This window comes from Cetorhinus maximus, chromosome 13, assembly GCF_964194155.1.
Source record: "Cetorhinus maximus chromosome 13, sCetMax3.hap1.1, whole genome shotgun sequence".
In the NCBI taxonomy this organism is placed as follows: Eukaryota; Metazoa; Chordata; class Chondrichthyes; order Lamniformes; family Cetorhinidae; genus Cetorhinus; species Cetorhinus maximus.
The window spans coordinates 33,663,427-33,676,839 of record NC_135891.1 but is presented as its reverse complement, the minus strand read 5'-3'; the positions used below and the strand labels follow the sequence as shown (position 1 = coordinate 33,676,839).

General features: G+C 44.1%; 1 protein-coding gene across 1 annotated transcript in view; it reads right to left on the bottom strand.

Moving 5' to 3' along the window:
- Positions 1 to 13,413, bottom strand: part of LOC144688534 (collagen alpha-1(XIV) chain-like) — a 203,560-nt gene that overhangs the window by 26,852 nt on the left and 163,295 nt on the right. The window contains exons 34-39 of the mRNA XM_078555234.1: positions 11,009 to 11,167; positions 10,845 to 10,922; positions 9,525 to 9,611; positions 1,342 to 1,395; positions 924 to 1,019; positions 712 to 765 (exon numbers count right to left, since the gene is read on the bottom strand). Coding sequence (XP_078411360.1) covers positions 712 to 765; positions 924 to 1,019; positions 1,342 to 1,395; positions 9,525 to 9,611; positions 10,845 to 10,922; positions 11,009 to 11,167 — 528 coding nt within the window. The remainder of the gene's footprint in view (positions 1 to 711; positions 766 to 923; positions 1,020 to 1,341; positions 1,396 to 9,524; positions 9,612 to 10,844; positions 10,923 to 11,008; positions 11,168 to 13,413) is intronic.

The following is a 13,413-nucleotide window of genomic DNA, read 5'->3' as shown; positions in this document are numbered from 1 at the left end:
GGGGAACTTCAGAGGATAGGAACTAATTGGTTGAAAGCTCTGTCATGACATAAAGAACACCAGAGCGGTGGAGTAAGGAGGAGGCTGGAGCATGAGGACCATACGGTAAAACCTGGGACATAGGGCTGGGGAGGTTACAAAGCTAAACTGGTGTGCGACCATGGAAATAGTTTGCAAAAGAGGACAAAGATTTTTTAATTCAGTGCATTGGGACGCTGGGAAGCTCGATGAGGGCAGGATGATGGGTAAGTAAGACTTTATGCAAGAGTTGCTTGGCAAAAGTCCTGCAGCCAGAGACAAAGGGAGAAGAAAAATTACAATTCAATTCAAAAGGGAACACTTTTAAAAATTCAGCTAACAACAATCGAAACTGAAATTTGTAAATCAAACTACATCAGAACAGAATTTCTCTCCGCTGCTACATTCCTTGAGTGCAGGAGCTCAGCTGCATTGGATAAGTAGGTTTCTAGTCACTTATCACCTAACTCTCCCAATCTCCATCTTCAAAACATCTTTCCCCTCATAAAATGCGAAATGGACTTTTCTTTAGCACCTAATAGATTTAATTCTTTTAAAACTTTCTTTCATGGAAAATCCAATTCTTCAAAATCTTAAGATCTATATTGTTCTGAGTCTTACAACAGTATATGTAATCTGACTGTAAATAATTAACTGAAAAAGCAGCAAACATATTTCTGTTTGAATCTTTACCTGGTTGCTTCTTTGTCCAGGGTCACCCTTCTGACCCTTTTCACCAGGAGGACCCTTTTAAAGGAAGGAATAGTAAGGACATTCGTAAAATATTGTAAATTTCCCCCTTATTTTAATCATATTTCATTTTTAAATACTGCCAACAAATGAGACATTATGCATTTTAACACTTTTTTGTTTATAGTTTGATTTCATAAATAATGCATACATACTGCAGGTCCTTGTACACTGAGTCCTCTTGCCCCTGGAGGTCCAGGTTGGCCTTCTGCTCCCCTAGGCCCTGTTTTGCCAATTGGACCTACTTGACCCTGTAAAACAAATGTCATGTTAGAACTGAAGGAATTTCTAAAATTGATGCAGTGCTTGTTCATCCACTGCTTTGTTCCTTCACTCATCTTTTCCCCCTTTGGGATAGTAGAGAAGCATTATCAAGCTAATTATCAATACATTTGAACACAGCATGAATACTCCTTCTATGGCTAACCAGTCCTGAAGTGAGACTTGAACTCAGCTTCTGGTTTAGAGGCAGAGGTGCTACCTACTGAGCCACAAAGCCACCTAGGTGTTTATTATTGAACCTCAGTTTTGCATCAAGTAGAACATCATTGTATGACATATCCATGCACTTACCCGAGGTCCAGGTTCCCCACGTTCACCCTGAGCACCTCTTAAACCAGGTGGACCCTGAAGAATTGGTTAAAAAGTGCAGGATTAAGAGATCTAATTCATAGTATTTTTTTTAATACATCTGAATTTTTTTTAATATCAAGAATGAATAAATACATTCAAACTCTTCACAGGCGGTTGAACAAAACTTGGATCATCTTAATGGAGAAGTGAGTCCGATGACAGGGCTATGGTTCACATGCTCTCAAGTTAATCGTGTTCTCAAAAATACAACCTTATCATTACAGCACTTGCTTCAATGAGTACACCTCAAAAGTACTCTCTCCATTGCTTGTAGAATGCTATGCAACATCATAGTCACAAAAGGCAAAGTCTTTCTTACTTTGAATAAGAATTTCAGATAAACACAGTAAGCGTTTTCACACAATTATCCCACATGGCCAAAGAGTAAATAATTGATGTTCAGGCATCAGACAGAATACCACGTTAGCCAATTCATTCTGCATTTCATGTCACAAGGATATAGAGGCAAAGTTCAATCGCTTGCAAAAATTGTTCTGAGGCTCATGAGGCTCATGATGCATTAACCCATGCTCTTTCCTTTCCATGCAGGCAGCACTTAAACTTTGTGTTGTCTGTTTATTTAAACGATAGTAGCATGCAACCCAATGTTATATGCCTTGTTGAGTGAGTGCACACCTCAGCAGGGGACTCCAAGTTCGTGCAACGCTAGCACCACTTAAAGTTAGCCTGCACTTTCTATAGGAGAGGTGCAGTGCTGGAAGTAACTGGGGAAGACAGGAAGAACACTAAATTATGGTGCAGCAGGGCAGAGAGTGTGCTCCCAGGTTCTCAGATACAGGCTGGGACCTTTTTACAGGAGATGAACAGGGGGAGCGAAGTCCACTATCTACAAGTTGGGGAGAGGGGTGCATGGCAGAAAGCCCTCCAGACAAAGAAGGCAATGGGAGCAGCAAAACTGCCGTGGTCAATTCAAGCAGTGTAACCCTGAGGGTGTGTATGCAATGCTACAAGAACATTAATTGCCTCACATGAGTAGTCATGGTCAGTTAATTCATCTTCAAATGCCGTATCTTTACAACTGAGCTATTAACCTCATACTCTGCTTAGCTCACCAACCCTCATTCACTCATCTATCATTAATCCCTATCAATCTTGATTCATATCGATCATCCATAGCTTCACCTCACCCTTTCACACTCAGCACTGCTACAAGTCTTGCACCCACATCATCACACACTGCCAACTATTCAGCCATGACAGCCATATGCCCAAACGGATTGCACCCCACTCACTGACACACTCCCATCTCTCTTGCAGGACAAGGTGGTGCATAACTGGAAGAAATAGCACCTAACTGGCAAGGGGCAGGCATTCTTGCATGTCCTCATCGCATGGAGTTGATGGTGCTCTCCATCAATAGAGTGGCCAGGCCTGAGGCTCTGGCCAGCGGCAGAGCTAAAGCCATTGAAAATTATGGTCTGCCCATTCCTAAGTGTTCTTCTCACAACCCATTGCCCCCTCATCCAAAGTCTCTTCTAATATAAAAGCTGCAGATGTCCTAAGCATGCACCTCTTGTTTTCTACCCCAACCTACACCCCCACCCTTGTGCCTTCCTCCTTTTAGATATCCAAGTACCACCAGCTGACCAGGAGGTAGTAGAAGAATAAGAGATGGGAGATCAGGAAGACAGTGATGAAGAAGAAACATTTGTACTCGATCTCACATTGTCAGCCACCAGGCACTTACTTTAGAAGGTAAATGAGTGACAGGATCTGTATATGGTAAGGCACCACCACAAGTGCCTGCAGCCTTGGCAAGGACAAGGATAGTGCAAGCCCCAGCTCCTTGGAGGGCAAGGACATACATCAGCTCTGCTGCAGAGGACTCAGATGAGGATTTCAATGGGCCAGCCTACAGTAAAAGACTGGTGGGTATGCAAAATGAAATGTTTGGTGCATTGGCAAGCCTGTCAGAAAACCTATGGCCAATACCAAGCGGCAGAGTTAATGTTTCGAGTCTGTATGACTCTTCAGTGTGGGAGTGGTGGGCAACTGTATGAGGACACTTGTGGACCCAAGCACGGTGCAATGTTGGATGGCTGATCTCTCAGCTTCCACTGCAGCATAAGCAGAAGCCACTCAACGTCTGGGTGCTGCAGTGGAAGCTCAGGCTGAAATGATGTGAGCTCACCTTGCTGCATTGCAAGCTCCGACTGCTGCCATGATAGCTGCAGATACCAATCTACAAAGGGGCTTGCAGGGTCTGACAGCGGTCCAGCTATCTGACCTCTGACAGCACACTAGGATAGCACTGGGGGAGTGCCAGTGGCCCTGTGGCATACAAACATGCTGTCCTCTCTCAGGATGACATATCCTGTGGTATTGTTGCTAGACTAGTAATCTAGAGACCCAGGGTAATGCTCTGGGGACCTGGGTTTGAATCCAACCATGGCAGATGGTGGAATTTGAATTCAATAAAAATGTGGAATTAAAAGTCTAATGATGACCATGAAGCCATTGTCGATTGTTGTAAAAACCCATCTGGTTCACTAATGGCCTTTAGGGAAGGAAATCTGTCGTCCTTACCTGGTCTGGCCTGGCCTACATGTGACTCCAGACCCACAGAAATGTGGCTGACTTTTAAATGCCCTCTGAAATGGCCAAGCAAGCCACTCAGTTGTATCAAACTGCTCCAAAATCACAAAAAAGGGATGAAACCGGATGGACCACCTGGCATTGACCTAGGCACCGGAAACAACAATGGCAATCTCAGCCCTGTCGACCCTGGAAAGTCCTCCTTACTAATATCTGGAGGCTAGTGCAAAAATTGGGAGAGCTGTCTCACAGACTAGTCAAGCAACAGCCTGACATAGTCATCCTCACAGAATCATATCTTACAGATAATGTCCCAGACACCAACATCACCATCCCTGGGTATGTCCTGTCCCACCAGCAGGACAGACCCAGCAGAGGTTGCGGCACAGTGGTATACAGTCGGAAGGGAGTCGCCCTGGGAGTCCTCAACATCGACTCTGGACCCCATGAAATCTCATAGCATTAGCTGAGGAGAAATTCTTTAACTCAGAGGGTGGTGGGAGTCTGGAACTCACCGCCTGAAAGCCTGAAAGGGTGGTTGAGTCAGAAACTCTTGTAACATTTAAGAAGTATTTACATATTAATTTGCATTGCCATAGCCTCCAGGGCTATGGACCAAGTGCTGGAAATTGGGATTAGTGTAGTCAGATCTTTGTTGACCGACGCAGGCACGATAGGCCGAATGACCTCCTTTTGTGCTGTAAATGTCCATGAGTCTAAGTCAAACATGGACAAGGAAACCTCCTGCTGATTACCACTTACCACCTCCCTCAGCTGATGAATCAGTATCCTCCATATTAAACACCATTTGGAGGAAGCACTGAGGGTGGCAAGGACATAGAATGTACTCTGGGTAGGGGGCTTCAATGTCTATCATCAAGAGTGGCACGGTAGCACCACTAATGACCGAGTTGGCGGAGTCCTAAAGGACATAGCTGCTAGCCTGGGTCTGCGGCAGGTGGTGAGGGAATCAACAAGAGGGAAAAACATATTTGACCTCGTCCTCACCAACCTGCCTGCCACAGATGCATCTGCCCATGACAGTCTCAGTAGGAGTGATGATCACACAGTTGTTGTGGAGAAGAAGTACCGCCTTCACATTGAGAATACCCTCCATCGTGTTGTGTGGCACTACCACCGTGCTAAATGGGATAGATTTTAAACAGATCTAGCAACTCAAGGCTGGGCATCCATGAGGCGCTGTGGGCCATCAGCAGCAGCAGAATTGTATTGAAACACAATCTGCAATCTCATGGCCCGGCATATCCCCCAGTCTACCATTATCATCAAGCCAGGGGATCAATCTTAGTTCAATGAAGAGTGCAGGAGGGAATGCCAGGAGCAGCACCAGGCATACCTAACAATGAGGTGCCAACCTGGTGAAGCTATAACACAGGACTACTTGCATGCCAACAGCACAATCAGCAAGTGATAGACAAAGCTAAGTGATCCCACAACCAATGGATCAGATCTAAGCTCTGCAGTCCTGCCACATCCAGTCATGAATGGTGGTTGACAACTAAACAACTCACTAGAGGAGGAGGCTCCACAAATATCCCCATCCTCAATGATGGAGGAGCCTAGCACATCAGTGCAAAAGATAAGGCTGAAGCATTTGCTACGATCTTCAACCAGAAGTGCCGAATGGATGATCCACCTTGGCCTCCTCAGGAGGTCCACAGCATCACAGATGCCAGTCTTCAGCCAATTCGATTCAAGAAATGGCTGAAGGCGCTGGATACTGCAAAGGCTATGCATCCTGACAACATTCCAGCAATAGTACTGAAGACTTGTGCTTCAGAACTTGCCGCACCCCTAGCCAAGCTGTTCTAGTATACCTACAACATTGGCATCTACCTGGCTATGTGGAAAACTGCCCAGGTATGTCCTGTACACAAAAAGCAGGAAAACTCCAACCCAGCCAATTACTGCTCCATCAGTCTATTCTCGATCATCAGTAAAGTAATGGAAGGGGTCATCAACAGTGCTATCAAGCAGCGCTTGCTTAGCAATAGCCTGCTCATAGATGCCCAGTTTGGGTTCTACCAGGGCCACTCATCTCCTGTCCTCATTACAGCCTTGGTTCAAACATGGGCAAAAGAGCTGAACTCCAGAGGTGAGGTGAAAGTGACTGCCCTTGACATCAAGGCTGCATTTGGCTAAGTGTGGCATCAAGGAGCCCTAGCAAAACTGGAGTCAATGGAAAGCAGAGGGAAATCTCTCCACTGGTTGGAGCCATACCTAGTACAGAGGAAGATGGTTCTTTGTTGTTGGAGGTCAGTCATCTCAGCTCCAGGACATCACTGCAGGAGTTCCTCAGGGTAATGTCCTCGGTCCAACCATCTCCAGCTGCTTCATCAATGACCTTTCTTCCATCATAAGGTCAGAAGTGGGGATGTTCACTGATGATTGCACAATGTTCAGCACCATTCGCGACTCCTCAGATGCTGAAGCAGTCCATGTCCAAATGCAGCAAAACCTGGACAATATCCAGGCTTGGGCTGATAAGTGGCAAGTAACGTTCGCATCACACAAATGTCAGGGAATGACCATCTCCAACAAGAGAGAATCTAACCATCGCCTCTTGACATTCAATGGCATTACCATCACTCCACCTGCCACCCCCCCACCCCACCCCCAACCCCTATCAACATCCTGGGGGTTACCATTGACCAGAAACTGAACTGGACTAGCTATAAAATACTGTGGCTACAAGAGCAGGTCATAGGCTAGCAATCCTGCGATGAGCAACTCACCTCCTGACTCACCAAAGCCTGTCCATCATCTACAAGACACAAGTCAGGAATCTGATGGAATACTCCCCACTTGGGTGAGTACAGCTCCCATAACACTCAAGAAGCTTGACACTATCCAAAACAAAGCAGCCCGCTTGACTAGCACCACATCCGCAAACATTCACTCCCTGCACCACCGACGCACAGTAGCAGCAGTGTGTACCATCTACAACATGCACTGCAGAAATTAACCAAGGTCCCTTAGACAGCACCTTCCAAACCCATGACCACTACCATCTTGAAGGACAGGACAGCAGATAAATAGGAACATCACCACCTGCAAGTTCCCCTCCAAGTCACTCACCATCCTGACTTGGAAATATATCGCCGTTCCTTCACTGTCACTGGGTCAAAATCCTGGAATTCCCTCCCTAAGAGCACTGTGGGTGTACCTACGCTACATGGACTGCAGCAGTTCAAGGTGGCAGTCCACCACCACCTTCTCAAGGGCAAGTAGGGATGGGCAATAAATGCTGGCCCAGCCAGCGAAGCCCACATCCAGTGAATGAATTTTTAAAAATGAATTACTTTTATAATGCAGTCATGGTTGCTATGCATGCAAACACAGAAGTCAAAATATGTACAGCAAGCTCAAGCAAATGATTGAATGACCAGATAGCCCATATTGCGCTGTTGCCTGAGGAAGAAAAATTTGCTAAAACACTGAAGAAGATCCTTCATTTCATGAAATTGTGTGACCTGTTCTTCTATCTCGACTTTTTAAAATTCATTTACAGGGTATGCGCGTCGCTGGCTGGGCCAGCATTTATTGCCCATCCCTAGTTGCCCTTTAGAAGGTAGTGATGAGTTGCCTTCTTGAACCACTGCAGTTCCTGTGGTGCAGGTACACCCACAGTGCTGTTAGGGAGGGAGTTCCAGGATTTTAACCCAGCAACAGTGAAGGAACGGTGATACATTTCCAAATCAGGATGGTGTGTGGCTTGGAGGGGAACTTGCATGTGGTGGTGTTCCCATGTGTCTGCTGCCCTTGTCCTTCTAGATGGTAGTGGTTGTGGATTTGGAAGATGTTGCATAAGGAGCCTTAGTGAGTTTCTGCACTGCATTTCGTAGATGCTACATACTGCTGCTACTATGCATCGGTGGTGGAGTGAGTGAATGTTTGTGGATGTGGTGCCAATCAAGCGGGGTGCTTTGCACTGGATGGTGTCAAGCTTCTTGAGTGTTGTTGGAGCCGCAGTCATCCAGACAAGTGGAGTATATTCCATCACACTCCTGACTTGTGCCTTGTAGATGGCAGACAGGTTTTGGGGAGTCAGTAGGTCCATTACTTGCCACAGGATTCCTAGCCTCTGACCTGCTTTTGTAACCACCATCTTTATATGGCTGGTTCAGTTCAGTTTTTGATCAATGGTAACCCCCAGGAAGTTGATTCTGGGGGATTCAGCGATGGTAAAGTCCTTGAATGTCAAGGGGCGATGGTTAGATTCTCTCTTGTTGGAGTTGGTCATTGCCTGGCACTTGTGTGACATGAATGTTACTTGCTGCTTGTTAGCCCAAGCCTGGATATTGTCCAGGTCTTGTTGCATCTTGACATGTACTGCTTCAGTATCTGAGCAGTCGCGAGTAGTGCTGAACATTGTGCAATCATCAGCTAACATCCCCACTTCTGATTTTATGATGGAAGGAAGGTCATTGATGAAGCAGCTGAAGGTGTTTGGGCTTAGGACACCACCTTGAGGAACTCCTGCAGTGATGTCCTGGAACTGAGATGATTGGTGTCCAACAACCACAACTATCTTCCTTTGTGGTTGGTATGATGCTAATCAATGGAGAGTTTTCCCCCGATTCCCATCAACTCCAGTTTTGCCAGGGCTCCTTGATGCCACACTTAGTCAAATGTTGCCTTGATGTCAAGGGCAGTCGCTCTCACGTCATGTCTAGAGTTCTGCTCTTTTCTGCATGCTTGAACCAAAACTGTAATAAGGTCAGGAGCTGAGTGACCTTGGCGGAACCCAAACTGAACGTCAGTGAGCAGGTTATTGCTCAGCAACTCCAGCTTGATAGCACTGTTGATGACCCCTTCTATCATGAAATCCATCTACTCCTCCATGTCGAACACCACTTGGAGGAAGCAAGTACTCTAGTTGCAGAACTTCAATGTCCATCACCAACAGTAGTTCGGTAGCACCACTACAGACCGAGCTGGCCGAGTCCTAAAGGACATAGCTACCAGACTGGCTAGACCAACAAGAGGGAAAAACATACTTGACCTCATCCTCACCAATCTGTCTGCCTCATATGCATCTGTCCATGACAGTATCGGTAGGAGTGCCCACTGCACAGTCCTTGTGGAGACGTTGAGGATTTCCTGCATCATGTTGTGTGGCACTACCACCATGGTACATGGAATAGATTCCGAACAGACATAGCAATTTAAGACTGGGCAACCTTGGGGTGCCGTGGGCCATCAGCAGCAGCAGAATTGTACTCAACCACAACCTGTAACCTCAAATTTATTTTGGAACTTCTGTATAGAGCTGGAAGCATTTAAACTGTTCCTGAATAATTCATACATTGAACATCCCACATCTCAGGTCTGTCGTATGCAGTTAAGGCTGTTTCAATGTGTTACCATAATCGCTCATCTTTCAACAGTAATAATTATTTTATCCATTATGTTGCTTCATTATATCTTGTCAGATATTGCGACTTCATTCGCTCTCCACTGCAACATTTCCTAGCCCTAATTTGTCAATAACATTATGGTCATACTGTGTTGTGCATTGTGAGATAAAAGACGATCTTACTCACTGGTGGTCCTAAAGGCCCTGGTCGTCCTTGCACAGCTGATGAACAAGTGCAAGCATGGACAGGAGGAGGGCACGCCAGTTCATCTCTCTAAAACCAGGAAAACACTTCAATTACTACAATTTATAGAGCATATGTGAAACAGAGAGAGGGTGATCCCAAAATAGAAAACAATCGACAGTGTTGAGAATAAAATGGCAATGGAGTTGCTATCAATCTTCTTTACTGAACTTACTTCAATATTCATTTTATATGTCTTTTATCTGACACACGTACATCATATTCTAAGGATCACATATAGTTGCAGACACAGAGCAATAAGAAGCCAGTCTCACTTTGACTTGCTGCCTGAAAATTACTAGCATCTTCTCATCTGCAAAATTCTCTCAGCAAAGCAGTGAATATGATTGATCTAAGTCTGTGTTTACTTAACAACAGAGATACTTTGTGCTTTTGGAGAAACACGGATAAATTCTAGTAGTAGAATAATACATTGAGCATTATGTGGCACACTTTTGTCCTTATTATCAACTGACCTACAGTAAGAATGGATGTATTAACCTAGGTGTTGGCTCATTAGGTCAGTTGGTTAGTGTGTACAGCTAATAATGCTAAAGCTGTGGATTCAATCTCTGACCAGTGTGGCTGTGTTACTTATCGTCATTTGTTATCACCAGCTTATGTTACTGCATCCACTTTATTTCCGCAATAGTCGTCTCAGGCTTAAATCAGGTCAGTAGCTTTCTCATCAGTGAAATTTGAAGAAATGTATAAATGCTTCAACTAAATCATCATGGATATTATTGATCTGGCTAGGTTGAACAGAGGAGTTAAATGAAGCTAGGCATTAATTATAAAAATTTGTGGCTTTGCAAGGCCATTTTCTAATTGTACCTTATCCACCTGGGCCAATTGTACACGTCAAATAGCAATGACACAACTTGACTCAGTCAGTGGCAATTTTGCCTCGGTCAGACAGCAATGGGTTCAACATAAGCATATAATTCAAGCTGATGTTCTGGTGAAGTTCTGAAAGAATGCTACATCATTGGAGGTATTACCTTTCAGATGAGATATTAAATAGAGGCCCTGTTCTAATACACATAGAAGATTCTATGGCAGCATTCAAAAGCAGGCAGTTTTTCCAATGTCCAATTAACAATTCTTCCTCAACCAACTTCGACCAGTCATTTTCTTGTTGTGGGGCTTTAGTGCTGACAATTGCTTGCCAAGTTTCCCTATGTAACATATTAAGTATTTGTATGCTAGTATGCCATGGCTTAACTTCAAGGCTTCACTTTATTAATTTAACACTAAACTCACCATTGCAGGGAGATCACAGCAGTTGTCCATGTCAGCCCAGGAAGTATTACAAACCATTGTAAAAGCCTTCAACTGAAACTAAGGAAACAATTAAACAGAATTAAAAATATGAACAAAATAAAACCCATCAAAGAAATGAAAAGGTCTGATCTTTAATCACTTACTGGTACTGAACCATTGCTGGGTCCCCTGCTTTTTACCAGTTTTCCAAGCATCTCAAATCCTTTTGTGGGGATTTTCCCAACAACATGAATGAACTTCTCTCCAATCTTCTTGCAGTCAATATAAAGCTTGACACTTGTCCTACTCACTGTTAAATGGACCTAAAGTGACAGGAAAGACCAGTTTTAGATTGGTATTATTTGTAATTAATATTCTATTCATAATATGATGAAGGTACATTGAGAACAATCTTTTGAGGCTTGTAACCACATAACATATTGCAAAGAGAAGTGCAGGACTGGAAACAACTCTGTGGTTTAATCTGGCCAGTTCCAAAGATCCAAAGAACAATCTTTCAGTTGTTCAGTTTCTCAAATATCTAACCTTGAACTTATTGGAAAATTTTTCTTTGCTGCATCTTTAGTTCACCAAGTTGTTAAAGCAGAGATTCGCCGTGTCCCTGAGGGCCCGCAGCATTCAGCACCACCGCAGCGAAACTCATTGCACAATGGGGTGGGGGGGAGAGAAAACTTTCACCGTCCCCCCCCCAATATCTTTATTTTCATTCGCAACCACCGAAATAAACATGCACGCACCGAGAGGAAATAAAAAAAGTTGTTAAACCAAAATGGCCTGTGCACCTTCCTTCTTCTAAGCACCTGCCTGTGTCCTTTGTCCTAGAGCGTGCGGCATTCTTGAACATTTTATCAGGATTAAATTTATCTATTCCTCAAGAGTCTTGAGTATCTCCCCACGCCTTCTCTTCTACAAATAAAACACTTCCAACTCTCCACAAACCAAATCAGTTTGGTTAGTGTATTCTGCACAGCCTACAATGCTTGGCTATTCTGGCTGTAGTGACCAGCACTAAAAGGGTAACCATGCCAATGCTTTGTATACATTCATTATCACCTCCTGCAATTTATGCTCTCTCCTTCAAGGATACATCCCAGGATGCAGTTAGGTTTCCTCACTACTGCTGCACACTGCACTGCTGGTAACAGTAAACTATCCAGCTAAACTCCCATGTCCCTTGTCTGTGGTCTATCCTGTTGCCTAGTATTATTTAGTTTATATTCCCACATTTATTTCTCTTTCATTGTCTTGTCACCTTATATTTACCCAATTTGGTGCCTTGGCTTCATTTAACATCCTTAGGCTCACCTAAGGTAAATGAAATGTTGGTGTTTATTGCAAGAGGAATAAATAATGTCAGTGCAGACTCGATGGGCCGAAGGGCCTCTTCTGCACTGTGATTCTGATTCTGATTCTGAATATAAAAGTAGGGAAGTTTTACTGCAGCTGTACAGGGCCTTGGTGAGACCACATCTGGAGCACTGTGTGCTGTTTTGGCCTCCTTATTTAAAAATTATATAATTGCTTTAGAAGCAGTTTGGAGAAGGTTCACTGGACTCATTCCTGGAATGAAGGGCTTATCTTACGAAGAAAGGTTGAACGGGTTAAGCCTATACCCAATGGAGTTTCGGAGAATGAGAGGTGATCTTATTGAAACCTATAAGTCCCTGAGGGGACTTGAAAGGGTGATTACTCGGAGGATGTTCCCTCATGTGGGGGAGACTAGAACTAGGGAACATAGTTCAAAAATAAAAGGTTCCCCTTTTAAGACAGAGATGAGAATTTTTTTTCTCCCAAAGGGTCCCAGAAAGTAGTGAAGCTGGGTCATTGAATTTATTCAAGGCAGAGTTAGACAGATTTTTGATAGATAAGGGAGTCAAGGGTTATGAGGGGCAGACAGGAAAGTGGAGCTGAGACCATAACCAGATCAGCCATAATCTTATTCAATGGTGGAGCAGGCTTGAAGGGTCAATTGACCTACTCCTGTTCCTAATTTTCCGATGTTCCTAACATACCTCCTAGCCTCCAGAAATTCATGATGGGGAAGCTGCCTATTCTGTCTGTACAGGGAGGAATTATTCCTTTAGTATATTTCCTATTCCTTGGTCACCTACTGTTATGTCACCTTGGGAAACTTTCAATGACCCCACCACTTTATTATCTGTTTGACATATCATTTAGTTTTCCCTGTTATTTGTTGTAAGATGTATGTAGTTCTGTAGGTCGCATGAAGTGGTTCTGAGACTTGTATAGTTTAACAGTAAGTGCTTACTAACTACTAGTAATTATATACAGTATAAGCTCTAAGCTAGAAGCTGTCTCCATGCTTGCCTCTATATGTCTCTGTCCAGTCCAAGACTGCCCTTTAAATTTGGGTCATGTGTCCCTTTATAGCACAGCGTGGGCAGTACTGTACCCAGTTTCACATTAATCCTTTCTATGCCAGACCCTTATAGTACACCTCCCCCAAGTCTTTATCCAATGTATTTACAATGCATTCCTGTTTACCCAACACATTTACATTACTTCTACTACATCTTCTCCCCAACTC